Source organism: Aotus nancymaae, unplaced genomic scaffold (assembly GCF_030222135.1).
Source record: "Aotus nancymaae isolate 86718 unplaced genomic scaffold, 86718_ANA_hifiasm-v0.15.2.pri h1tg000053l, whole genome shotgun sequence".
Classification (NCBI taxonomy): Eukaryota; Metazoa; Chordata; class Mammalia; order Primates; family Aotidae; genus Aotus; species Aotus nancymaae.
Genome location: NW_026988467.1, coordinates 25,781,086 through 25,793,369, shown reverse-complemented (window position 1 = coordinate 25,793,369; position 12,284 = coordinate 25,781,086). Strand labels below are relative to the sequence as shown.

General features: G+C 49.2%; 1 protein-coding gene across 4 annotated transcripts in view; it reads left to right on the top strand.

Annotated features, from left to right (window-relative positions):
• Positions 1-12,284, top strand: part of MECR (mitochondrial trans-2-enoyl-CoA reductase) — a 52,961-nt gene that overhangs the window by 22,655 nt on the left and 18,022 nt on the right. For all 4 annotated transcript variants that reach the window (XR_010337762.1, XM_012439912.2, XM_064363588.1 and 1 more), the window contains 4 exons: positions 2,661-2,804; positions 6,895-6,997; positions 8,393-8,495; positions 10,187-10,260. Coding sequence is in view for 3 of the 4 variants with exons in the window: in XM_012439912.2 (XP_012295335.2) it covers positions 2,661-2,804; positions 6,895-6,997; positions 8,393-8,495; positions 10,187-10,260 (424 nt within the window). In the remaining variant the exon portion in view is untranslated. The remainder of the gene's footprint in view (positions 1-2,660; positions 2,805-6,894; positions 6,998-8,392; positions 8,496-10,186; positions 10,261-12,284) is intronic.

Genomic DNA, 12,284 nt, shown 5'->3' with positions numbered 1-12,284 from the left:
TGTTACTGTCTCTTTATAATTTATCATTATCATTTTTTTTCTTTTGAAACTGAGTCTCACTGTCACCCAGCTGGAGTGCAGTGGTGTGATCTTGGCTCACTGCAACCTCCACCTCCTGGGTCCAAGCAATTCTCATGCCTCAGCCTCCCAAGTAGCTGGGACCACAGACATGAGCCTACTTTGTTTTCCACCTGTTCAACTCCACTAGAATGAAAGTAAGGGACATGTCTGTGTTCAAGTGCCTGGGTGCAAGACAGATATCTGTAGATGGAAGGAAGGCAGCCCAGATACCCAGGTTCTAGCTCCAGTTCTGCCCAGATAAGCCAGGGGGCTCTGGGCAAGTCACTTCCTCATTTCCTCCCTTATTGCATGAGGGGTTCAAAGTCAGTGCTGGATAAGAGCCTTCTCAGTACTGACGTTCTAGAATTCCTTTGTCTGGAACTGGAATGTGGGCTGGGGGTTGATGCTCGTTTCTTTCCAGCTTACAGAATTTTTTCATTTCCTCATCTCATTTGATTTCTACAGTAGCTCCTGGAGGAGGCCAGTCAGGCTGTTCTTGCCTATGCCACTTACACATCAGAGTAACAAACTCAGTGACAGCAATTTTCTCAAACAAGCAGAATAGCAAAACTACCTGTGCCCTTGACTTCTACTTTCTTTTTTGAGACAGAGTCTCATTTCGTCGCCAGGCGCCAGGCTGGAGTGCAGTAGCACAATCTCAGCTCACTCAGCCTCCACCTCCCAGGTTCAAGCAATTCTCCTGCCTCAGCCTCCCAAGTAGCTGGGACTACAGGCGCGCGCCACCATGCCCAGTTAATTTTTGTATTTTTAGTAGAGACGGGGTTTCACCATGTTGGCCAGGATGGTCTCAGTCTCTTGACCTGGTGATCCACTCACTTCCGCCTCCCAAAGTGCTGGGATTACAGGCATGAGCCACCTCACCTGGCCTTTTTTTCTTTTCTTTTCTTTTTTCTTTTTCTTTTTCTTTTCTTTTTTTTTTTCTTTTGAGACAGAGTTTCGCTCTTGTTACTCAGGCTGGAGTGCAATGGCGTGATCTCGGCTTACCGCAACTTCCACCTCCCGGGTTCAGGCAATTCTCCTGCCTCAGCCTCCTGAGTAGCTGGGATTACAGGTGTGCGCCACCATGCCCAGCTAATTTTTGTATTTTCAGTAGAGACGGGGTTTCACCACGTTGACCAGGATGGTCTCAATCTCTTGACCTCGTGATCCACCCATCTTGGCCTCCCAAAGTGCTGGGATTATAGGCGTGAGCCACCACGCCCAGCCTTTTTTTTTTTTGAGACAGAGTCTTGCTTTGTCACCCAGGCTGGAGTGCAATGGTGCAATCTTGGCTCACTGCAACCTCCACCTCCCAGGTTCAAGTGATTCTCTGGCCTCAGCCTCCGAGTAGGTGGGATTACAGGCGTGTGCCACCATACCCAGCTAATTTTTGTATTTTTAGGAGAGACAGGGTTTCACTATGTTAGCCAGGATGGTCTCACTCTCCTGACCTTGTGATTCACCTGCCTTGGCCTCCCAAAGTGCTGGGATTACAGGCATGAGCCACCGCGCCCAGCCGACTTCTACTTTCTTGCTTTGTTCCCTAAAACCACCTGAGTCAACCTGCCCTGGTTGAGAAGAATGAAACTGTGTAGGGAAAAGGGGGTTTTCCAGCTTCTCCTGCCTTGGTGGTAATGTTACTAGTATCTTACCCTTAGATTGCAGTAGTTTGAGATCATTAACTACCTGTACTGTGACATTAGCTAAATCTAATGTAACTCAGAGAAGCAGCATCCATGAATCACCCATACAATGGCATTTGGAATTTTTTGTTTTGGTTTGTTTTTTGTTTTTTGAGTTTTTTTGAGGCAGGGTCTTGCTGTGTCACCCAGGCTGGAGTGCAGTCACACAATCATGGCTCACTGTGTCTTCGAATTACTGGGCTCAAGCAATCCTCCTACCCCAGCCTCATGAGAAGCCAGGACTACAGGGGAATCCATTGTGCCCAGCTAATTTTTTCTTTTTAATTTTTTGTAGAGACAGGGTCTCACTATGTTGCCCAGGCTGGTCCTGAGCTCCTGGCCTCAAGTGGTCCTCCCACCTTGGCCTCCCAAAGTGCTGATAGCCACCACACCCCATTTTTACTACATGTTTAAGATAAGATTACCTATTTTGGATCGGGCACAGTGGCTTATGCATGTAATCCCAGCACTTTGGGAGGCCAAGGCGGGAGGATCACCTGAGGCCAGGAGTTCAAGGCCAGCCTGACCAACAAGGCAAAACCCTGTCTCCACTAAAAATACATAAATTAGACAGATACAGAGGTGCACACCTGTAATCCCAGCTACTCAAGGGGCTGCGCTATGAGAATCACTTGAACCCAGGAGGCGGAAGTTGGAGTGAGCCAAGATCACACCATTGCACTCCAGCCTGGGCTATGGAGCGAGACTTTGTCTCCAAAAAACAAAAAAGAATAACTGTCTATTTTGCGGAATTATTATGAGGTGTCAGACATTCAGAGGAACGTCCAGATTTTCTTCTTTTTCTAAGCATTACTTGAAGTCCACTATCCTGGATGCCCATTCACCGGAGAGGGTGAGCTGGGGTTGAATGTGCACAGGGCTCCTTCCTTATGATCCTGGCCTCATCCCCTGACTCAGGAACCTGGCGGACTGAGGCCGTGTTCAGCGAGGAAGCACTGATCCAAGTTCCGAGTGACATCCCTCTTGAGAGCGCTGCCACCCTGGGTGTCAATCCCTGCACAGCCTACAGGATGTTGATGGACTTCGAGCAGCTGCAGCCAGGTAGGAACCCACAGGTTAGGGGATCAGGCCAGGGTCTCCCAACTGGGGTGCCACCCAAATCCTGACCCCAAGGCCAGCAGAACTTGCAAGGTGAAGGGTGTGAGGGGGCAGTGGACCTCTAACCTGGGTGAATGTTGTTGCTTTCACTTAGAAAGATGTTAGCTTGGTTCCTAGAAAACATGCTGAAACCTCATGAGGAATACACTCTCAAAAACTGCAACAGGGTCACATTCTCTAGAGCTTGGGATTGAATTCTCTCATTCAGCAAAAATGCGTTGAGCTGTGCTAAGCTCTGGGGATACAAAGCCAGACAAGATAGACACATTCCCTGTGTTTTCAGTAAAACGCTGAACTTAGTGTGAATAATTCCATTCAGCATTTACACAGCACTTTCCAGTTCACGTAAGTGCCTTTGCAGGCATTATTCCCATTGAGTGCATTAAATCTTCAAAGCAGTGCGGTGAGGTTGGTATCCTCATTGGTTAAGAGCTCAAGCTCTGGGCAGACAACCTGGGTCTGACCCCAGGCTGCACCTTTCACTGACTGAATTCGCCTCTCAAATCGTCAGATTTTTCTTGTGTAAAATGGAGATAGAGAGCATGGAGGGTGAAAGACTGCAGTGTAACACTGAACACAGTGCTAGGCAAACAGCGCAGAGACTTTCTGCTGCTTTTACTCTTCTTTCTTTTCATAAATGGGGAAGCTGGAGCCCAGAGAGGTAAACTATTTGCATGAGATCAGCTAGCCAAGTGTTTTATTTGAGTTTCCCTGAAAGCAGAGCCAAAGACTCGGACTGGGTACAGACAGTTTGTTTGAGAAGCAGAAATGAGGGGGAGTGGGGAGAGCCAGATAGAGATGGCGGAAAAGCTTATGAAGCCCGGTTACTGCTGTGGGCAGCTACTGCTCAGTCTAGTTTTTGAGACGGAGTCTCGCTCTATTGCCAGGCTGGAGTGCAGTGGTTCGATCTCGGCTCACTGCAACCTCTGCCTCCTAGGTTCAAGCGATTCTGCCTCAGCCTCCCAAATAGCTGGGACTACAGGCGCCTGCCACCATGCCTGGCTAATTTTTGTATTTTTAGTAGAAACAGGCTTTTGCTATATTGGCCAGGCTGGCCTCGAACTCCTGACCTTGTGATCTGCCCACCTCAGCCTCCCAAAGTGCTGGGATTACAGGCGTGAGCCACAGCACCCGGCCTGCTTAGTCTTGCTGAAGGCCCTCTGAAGACTCCCATAGACCCCACCACAGAATTAACCCTCAAGGCTGGGCAAGGCTAGGTGGCGGTGAGCATAGATCATGCCACTGCACTCCAGCCTGGACGACAGAGGGAGACTCCATCTCAAAAAAACAAAAAACAAACAAAAAAAAGAACCCTTGAATGATGGGAGACTGGGCCAGTTTTCCACTAATTCTCATGCCCCATGTTTAAGGATTGCCCTAAGGGCATTAACCCCCTGGGCTGCCTCTGCACACTGTGCACATCCATGAGCCGCAGTGACTGTAGAAATTACCCAAGCCACCTCTCCTGCCAGTAAGGAAACTGAGGCGAAGAGCTGTTGGAGTGTGATGAAACTTGGTGCCCAGCCACTGGCCAAGGCCTGGCTGAAAGCCGATGCCAGCTCCCACAATGAGAAATACAGGTTTCTCAGAACTGTGTCAGAGGGGCCCTGGGTGGCTTTGGTGGAAAAAGCCAGTGGCTGTGACCAGGGACCGTTGCTGGAGTCCTAGTGCAGCAGACGCTTTGTTTGCCTGCGTCCCATGCCCTGAAGCCACCTCCCATTTGGGCTGCAGCTGTGGTAGACAGATCTAGGCATTTCAACGCTGCCCACCCTGCGTCCCCACTGCGCTTTGCTCCACTTCACTAATTCAAGGCTGATGCGGCACGAACTAGATCAATGTTGAATAAACTTAGCATCTTGACATATGGTAAGAAATACATTTTACATTGTGATCAGTGTATACAAATGGGAATATATATATATAATGGAAATCAAAGTTTCATGAAATACCCTTACTATGTGTGACATACTCTGTTATATTTTATTCTCTTCTCAATTTCAACTTTTAAAAAAATGCTGCAGCCAGACGCAGTGGCTCACGCCTATAATCCCAGTACTTTGAGAGGCAGAGGCAGGCAGATCACCTAAGGTGAGGAGTTCAAGACCAGCCTAACCAACATGCTGAAACCCCATCTCCACTAAAAATACAAAAATTAGTGGGCGCAGTGGTGGGTGCCTGTAATCCCAGCTACTCAGGAGGTGAGGCACGAGAATCGCTTGAACCTGGGAGGTGGAGGTTGCAGTGAGCCAAGATCGCACCATTGCACTCCAGCCTGGGCAACAAGAGCAAAACCGTGTCTCAAAAAAAACCTGCTGCTTGCAACCAACTAGATTGATTCATAATCTACTAGTGGGTGACAACCTGTATATTGACCCCTGGTGAAGAAGAATGGGCATTCTTCTTCCAGGAAATCCTCTATCTCTAGTTCCAGCCCATTGTGTGACACATCCCTGCTGTCTTTCAAAAACCAGACGCATTTCAAAGTCAACAAAGCATTTCCCGGCCCCAATACATCTGACTCTAATCAGGGGCACCCTCATTGGTGCTCCCAGGACTGCTATTAAGGGAAGGAAACTGAAGTTCACGGAGGTCATGACTTGCCCCATCCATTTAGTTGCAATCATTGGTGAAACTGAGACTCACGCCCAGGTCCATCTCATTCCAAAGCCCACATTTTTCCCAGCATGCCACACTGCCTTCCCCCATGGCCAGGTCCAAAGTGAGAGCTGGACTTTGCCACAAAACTGTAGGACCCTGTTTCAGGGGCTGCCAGTTTCTCCAGAGCAGCTCTAATCCCATTTCAAGGCAGTGCAGTGCACCTTGATTAAACACTGCGGAGGGGAATAGGGCATGGCCCTTCCCTCTCAAGAAGCTCCAAGCTGCTGATAGAAATGGACCTATACAACGAAGTGTAAAGATGGGACAGACCATGGTATGTGCATTAATAGAGGCCCACCACAGAGCACGGTAGAAGCACAGAGAGGGAACAATCCAGGAAGGCTTCATGAAGGCTGCACTTGAGCTGTGCTTCAAAAGGTCTGCAGGATTTCAGTAGGAAGGAAGAGAGAAGGAGGGAAACATTGCAAACCAAGGAAATAACCTAAGCAGACTTGAGGACATAAAAGTTGGGAGGGCAGGGCGCAGTGGCTCACTCCTGTAATCCCAGCACTTTGGGAGGCCGAGGCGGGTGGATCACTAGGTCAAGAGATCGAGACCATCCTGGTCAACATGGTGAAACCCCGTCTCTACTAAAAATACAAAAAAATTAGCTGGGCACGGTGGCGCGTGCCTGTAATCCCAGCTACTCAGGAGGCTGAGGCAGGAGAATTGCCTGAAGCCAGGAGGCGGAGGTTGCAGTGAGCTGAGATCGCACCATTGCACTCCAGCCTGGGTAACAAGAGCAAAACTCTGTCTCAAAAAAAAAAGAGTTGGGAGTATGATGAAGGCCATAAAATCTTATACAGCAGGGCAGGGTCCAAGTAATGTCCAGTGTAGATGCTGAGTTGCCAAGTCCTGGGAGGCATTGTGAGTGTTATGGAAGTTTAGGAGGCTGCCGGGTATGGTGGCTCACGCCTGTAATCCCAGCACTTTGGGAGGCCAAGGCAGGTGGATCACAAGGTCAGGAATTCGAGACCAGCCTAACCAACATGGTGAAACCCCGTCTCTACTACAAATACAAAAATTAGCTGGGCATGGTGGCGCGCACGTGTAATCCCAGCTACTCAGGAGGCTGAGGCAGAAGAATCGCTTGAACCCAGGAAGCAGAGGTTGCAGTGAGCCGAGATTGTGCCATTGCACTCCAGCCTGGGCAACAGAGTGAGACTCCATCTCAAAGAAAAAGGAAGGTTAGGGGGCATTGGGGAAACCGTGAGAAACAGTGAAATGTCTGAGAAGACTCAGCAGCCAGGTCCTGGGTCTCTTTTGAGCCTGAGGACTCCCATCTCTTGCCTACAGTAGGATCCCCGACTGGGAGTCCTTGACTTATTGCAGAGCTATACAGGGCTTGACTTGGGGTCTCTTCCTGGCTCCACAGGGGATTCTGTCATCCAGAATGCATCCAACAGTGGAGTGGGCCAAGCGGTCATCCAGATCGCGGCAGCTCTGGGCCTGAGAACCATCAATGTGGTCCGAGACAGGTGCGTGGGGAGGAGACTTCATCCCAGACCACAACTTGGGCCTTTCCACCTTCCATCCCTGCAGTGCACACCTCTCCACCAGAGGGCGCCCTTGCATAAGCATAAACTGGCCTTAGGATTCACTAACAGAGTTGGCGGCTGAAATAGATGAGTCAGCCCCAAGAAATGAAGTCCAGCTGGCTTTTGGTGATAGGATGAGTGAATCTGAAATGTAAAGAGAGAGCAGGAAGGAGGTGGAGACTGCCCTTACTGAACAGCTAGGACTTTTTGAGACTCTTGGCTTGTGATCACCTCATGTTTTCAAAACCCCAGTTCATATTTGGGAATGTTTTTAAGCTGTATTATTTCTGTGAACTGTCTACCCCAAGCCACCCTTTACCCTTGCTTTTGAGTGGTACTTGGAAGTGCACTAAATACAGACATGAAGGAGACGGGGCAAGTTTGTCCTCTGTCTTTCACGGATGAGGAAACAGGTTTCAGAGAGCAGCTTGCTCTGACAGACACAGCAAGTCAGTGACAGACTCGGTGTCCACACTTACTCTCTTTCCATCACATCGTCCAGTTTCTCTAGGCCTCACTGTCCATGAATGTGGCTGTGGCTGTCAGGAAACCCAGTCCTAGTATAATTGACATCAGCTTTAGTTCCTCAGTTGTACTAACAAAAATCATTCCTTAGCCGGGCCCAGTGGCTCACGCCTGTAATCCCAGCACTTTGGGAGGCTGAGGCAGGTGGATCACCTGAGGTCGGGAGTTCAAGACCAGCCTTACCAGCATGGAGAAACCCCATCTCTACTAAAAATACAAAAAATTAGCCAGGCGTGCTGGCACACACCCATAGTCCCAGCCACTCAGGAGGCTGAGGCAGGAAAACTGCTTGAACCTGGGAGGCAGAAGTTGCAGTGAGCCAAGATCACACCACTACACTCTAGCCTGGGCAGCAGAGCGACACTGCATCTCAAAATTAAAAAAAAAAAAATTCTGTTTGCCTTAACCAAAGAGGTCCAGTGCCACTACCGGGCCAAGTGTGTTTGCACAACCCTCTGAAGAGCCCCTGGAAAAGAGGGAGGAAGTGGAGTTTGTCTTTTCAGTAGAAGAAATCAGGAAGTTAAGTGACTTCTTCCTGGGCACAGATGGCTTCTAGCACTGTTGAGCTGTCAGGGGGTGTGGAAGCCACCCAGTCTCACTCTGTTTCCAGTGAGGAGGCAGCCAAGAGCTGTTGAAGCCAGATGAAATTAGGTGGCTGGTCCCTGCTCAAGCCCATCTTAAACCTAATCTCAGCTTCCTGCAAAAAGAAGCATGGCTTCTCCCAGCTGTGGCAGAGGGGTCCTGGGAGACTTTGGTGGAAAAGGCCAGCAGAAGTGACCAGGGACCTTGGGGACTATGTTTGCTTTCCAGACCTGATATCCAGAAGCTGACTGACAGACTGAAGAGTCTGGGGGCTGAGCATGTCATCACAGAAGAGGAGCTAAGAAGGCCCGAAATGAAAAACTTATTTAAGGTACCTAGGAAGTGGGATATTGCCCCTCCAGTCCACGCACGTCTCCCTAAAGAAAGTTGACATGCATTAGAGAAGCTGGGGACTGGCCCCATTGTTCCTCTCTGGAAACCTCCCTTTGCCTCTTCTCGGTCAGTTAAAGCCCATTACCCCTACCTAGCCAGCGTCAGGCAGCATGCATTCAGTGCCCAGATGCTGGGAGGGAGGCACAAGAAACAGACAGAGTTTAGGAAACCCAGTATGACTTGCAGCTTTAAACGTTTGTGGTGGGCCACATCAGCCCACATGTGCGACTCTTAGAACTGGCAGGAGAGGACCTGAGGAAACAGACACAAAGAAAAAGAAAAGAAGTAACTACGTGCCTTACATTTTCTCTGATAATTTGCACAAAAGCTCTTTAAAGGAGCTGTTGTTTGTTTTATTGGTGAGGAAACTGGGACTCAGAAAAGATGAAGTGCTTGGCCAAAATCGTATCGTTTATAAGGGGTAGAGTCAGAGCTGGCCTCAGTCTCTTCTGAACTCAAAAGCCTCTTAACTTTCTGGAACCAGGCCGGGCACGGTGGCTCAAGCCTGTAATCCCAGCACTTTGGGAGGCCGAGGCGGGTGGATCACGAGGTCAAGAGATCAAGACCATCCTGGTCAACATGGTGAAACCCCGTCTCTACTAAAATACAAAAAAAAAATTAGCTGGGCAGGGTGGCACGTGCCTGTAATCCCAGCTACTCGGGAGGCTGAGGCAGGAGAATTCCTGAACCCAGGAGGCGGAGGTTGCGGTGAGCCGAGATCGCGCCATTGCACTCCAGCCTGGGTAACAAGAGCGAAACTCCGTCTCAGAAAAAAAAAAAAAAAAAAAACTTTCTGGAACCTCCTCCCCACAACACGCCTAGTAAGTGACCAAAGCCTCAGCCCTTTTCACTGAACCATCTGGAGGAACCAAAGACACATACTCGAGGGCACGTGCTTCTTGCAAACATTTCTGAAGCAGTAGATCAGCATATATAATATCAACCGAGTCACAAGGGCTGAAAAGGAGGGCATGCAGGGAGCTGAAGCCCAGCAGACTGCATGCGGATCTCTTTGCCTTTCTTTCCCAGACAGGATGAGTTCTGCCAGGTTCTGAAATGGACAACAGGATTAAGTTGCTACAGAAAAGGCCCTTCTTGGCCAGATGAGGGGGCTCACACACCTGTAATCTCAACACTTCGGGAGGCCAAGGCAGAAGGATTGCTTGAGTCTGAGAGTTTGAGACTAGCCTGAGCGACATAGTGAGAACTCTATCTCTACCAAAAAAAAAAAATTTTTTTTAATTAGCCAGGCATCATGATAGGCATCTGCAGTCCCAGCTACTCAGGAGGCTGAGGTGGGAGGATTGCTTGAGCCCAGGAGGTTGAGGTAGCAGTGAGCCATGATTGCACCACTGCACTCCAGCCTGGGTAACAGAGCGAGACCCTGTCTTAGGAAGAAAAAGAAAAAAGAAAGAAAAGACCCTTCCTAAGCAGAGAAAAAGGTGGGTTCAAAGGCATAAATACACACACCATAGACGCGTGCATGCAGGCACAAAGACATAAACATCTCATTTTATTTCCTCCCTCCTTCTAACACAGCACTTGCGCAAGGGAGGTGCTGTTTGTAGCAAGGTTCAGACACCACATGTAGAGGGGCTGCTCCCTCACTGCAAATTTGTTGTTTTCCAGGACATGCCCCAGCCACACCTTGCTCTCAACTGTGTCGGTGGGAAAAGCTCCACAGAGCTGCTAAGGCAGTTAGCGTAAGTCCCTCGGCTCTGCAGGTCCAGCTCGCCAGAGATCTCCAGGTCTTTAGCTGGGGGGAACATCAAGTGACCCAAGTCCCAGTGGCCGGTTCGAGCCAAGGCCAGGTCAGCACAATGCGGAGTGGAAACTAGGACCAAAGTCATCCAGCTATTTGGGTACTGCTTTCTCAGCCTCTATCCTCTGTGAATGCCCAAAAGGCCTCTCCAGCTTTATTTTTCCAAAGGACCCAGAAGTAGACTGCTAAGCTGTCTGCCATCAAGGATTTATAACCTAGGGGTGTCTGAAAAAGTCACTTAGTCCTAGCTTATTTAACCTTTCAAACTTTGTATTAGCCTTTAAAATAGATTCTAATTTTAAAGGTAACATCATGTTTATTACAAAACATTTTGAAAACGTGTAAAAGTGCAAAGGAAACTTAAGCGTAAAAGTTACCTGTTGGGGCCAGGTGTGGTGGCACACGCCTGTAATTCCAGGACTCTGGAGGCCAAGGTGGGTGGATCACCTGAGGTCAGGAGTTCAAGACCAGCCTGGCCAACATGGTGAAACCCCGTCTCTACTAATACAAAAAATTAGCTGGGCATGGTGGCGTGTGCCTGTAATCCCAGCTACTCAGGAGGCTGAGGCAGGAGAATTGCCTGAACCCAGGAGGCGGAGGTTGCGGTGAGCCAAGATCGCGCCATTGCACTCCAGCCTGGGTAACGAGCGAAACTCCGTCTCAAAAAAAAAAAAAAATTAGCTGGGCATGGTGGCACACACCTGTAATCCCAGCTTACTCGGGAGGCCGAGACAGGAGAATTGCTCCAACTCAGGAGGCAGAGGTTGTAGTGAGCCGAGATCACACCACTCCACTCCAGCCTGGGCAACAGAGTGAGACTCTGTCTCAAAAAAAAAAAAAAAAAACAAGTTACCTGTTGGCTGGGCACTGTGGCTCATGCCTATAATCCCAGTACTTTGGGGCACCAATGAAGAAGCATTACTTGAGGCCAGGAGTTTGAGACCAGCCTGGATAACATAGACCACATCACTACAAAAAAACTTTAATTTAATGTTTAAGTTACCTGGCCAGGCATGGTGGCTCTTGCCTGTAATCCCAACAAGACAGGCAGATCATTTGAGGCCCAGAGTTTGAGAGCAGCCTGGCCAACATGGCGAAATCCTGTCTCTACTAAAAATAGAAAAAAATGTAGCCAGGCACGGTGGTGCACACCTGCAATCCCAGCTACTTGGAAGGCTGAGGCACAAGAATCGTTTGAATCCAGGAGGTGGAGGTTGCAGTGAGCCAAGATCACACCACTCTACTATAGCCTGGGTGACAGAGGGAGACTCCTTCTCAAAAAAAAGTAGGCCAGGTGTGGTGGCTCACACCTGTAATCCCAGCACTTTGGGAGGCTGAGGCGGGTGGATCACGAGGTCAGAAGTTTGAGACCAGCCTGACCAATATGGTGAAACCCCATCTCTACTGAAAATACAAAAATTAGTCAGGTGTGGTGGCACATGCCTGTAATCCCAGCTACTCGGAGGCTGAGGCAGGAGAATCACTTGAACCTGGGAGACTGAGGTTTCAGTGAGCCAAGATGGCGCCATTGCACTCCAGTCTGGGCAACAAGCAAAACTCCATCTCAAAAACAAAAAAGGTAGCCGGGCGCGGTGGCTCACGCCTGTAATCCCAGCACTTTGGGAGGCTGAGGTGGGTGGATCACCTGAGGTCAGGAGTTTAAGACCAGCCTGGCCATGATGGTGAAACCCCATCTTTAAAAAATAAAAATAAAAAAAATAAAAATAAAAAGTTACCTATCACCCACCACCACGGGGGATAAACCTGTTGACCATATTAACAATGCATGTCCTTCCATTCCTCTTTCCTTTAATATAAACTTCTTGAGCTAGAGTGTGTGTAAGAAGACACTTTCTAACTGAAGCAGGAACCCCCTTAGTGGCATGGATTCAGCTAGCACGTACTTGCTGAGCACTTACTAGCTACCAGGCAGAGAGGGCTGCGACACTGATGTGCCCTCTGAGA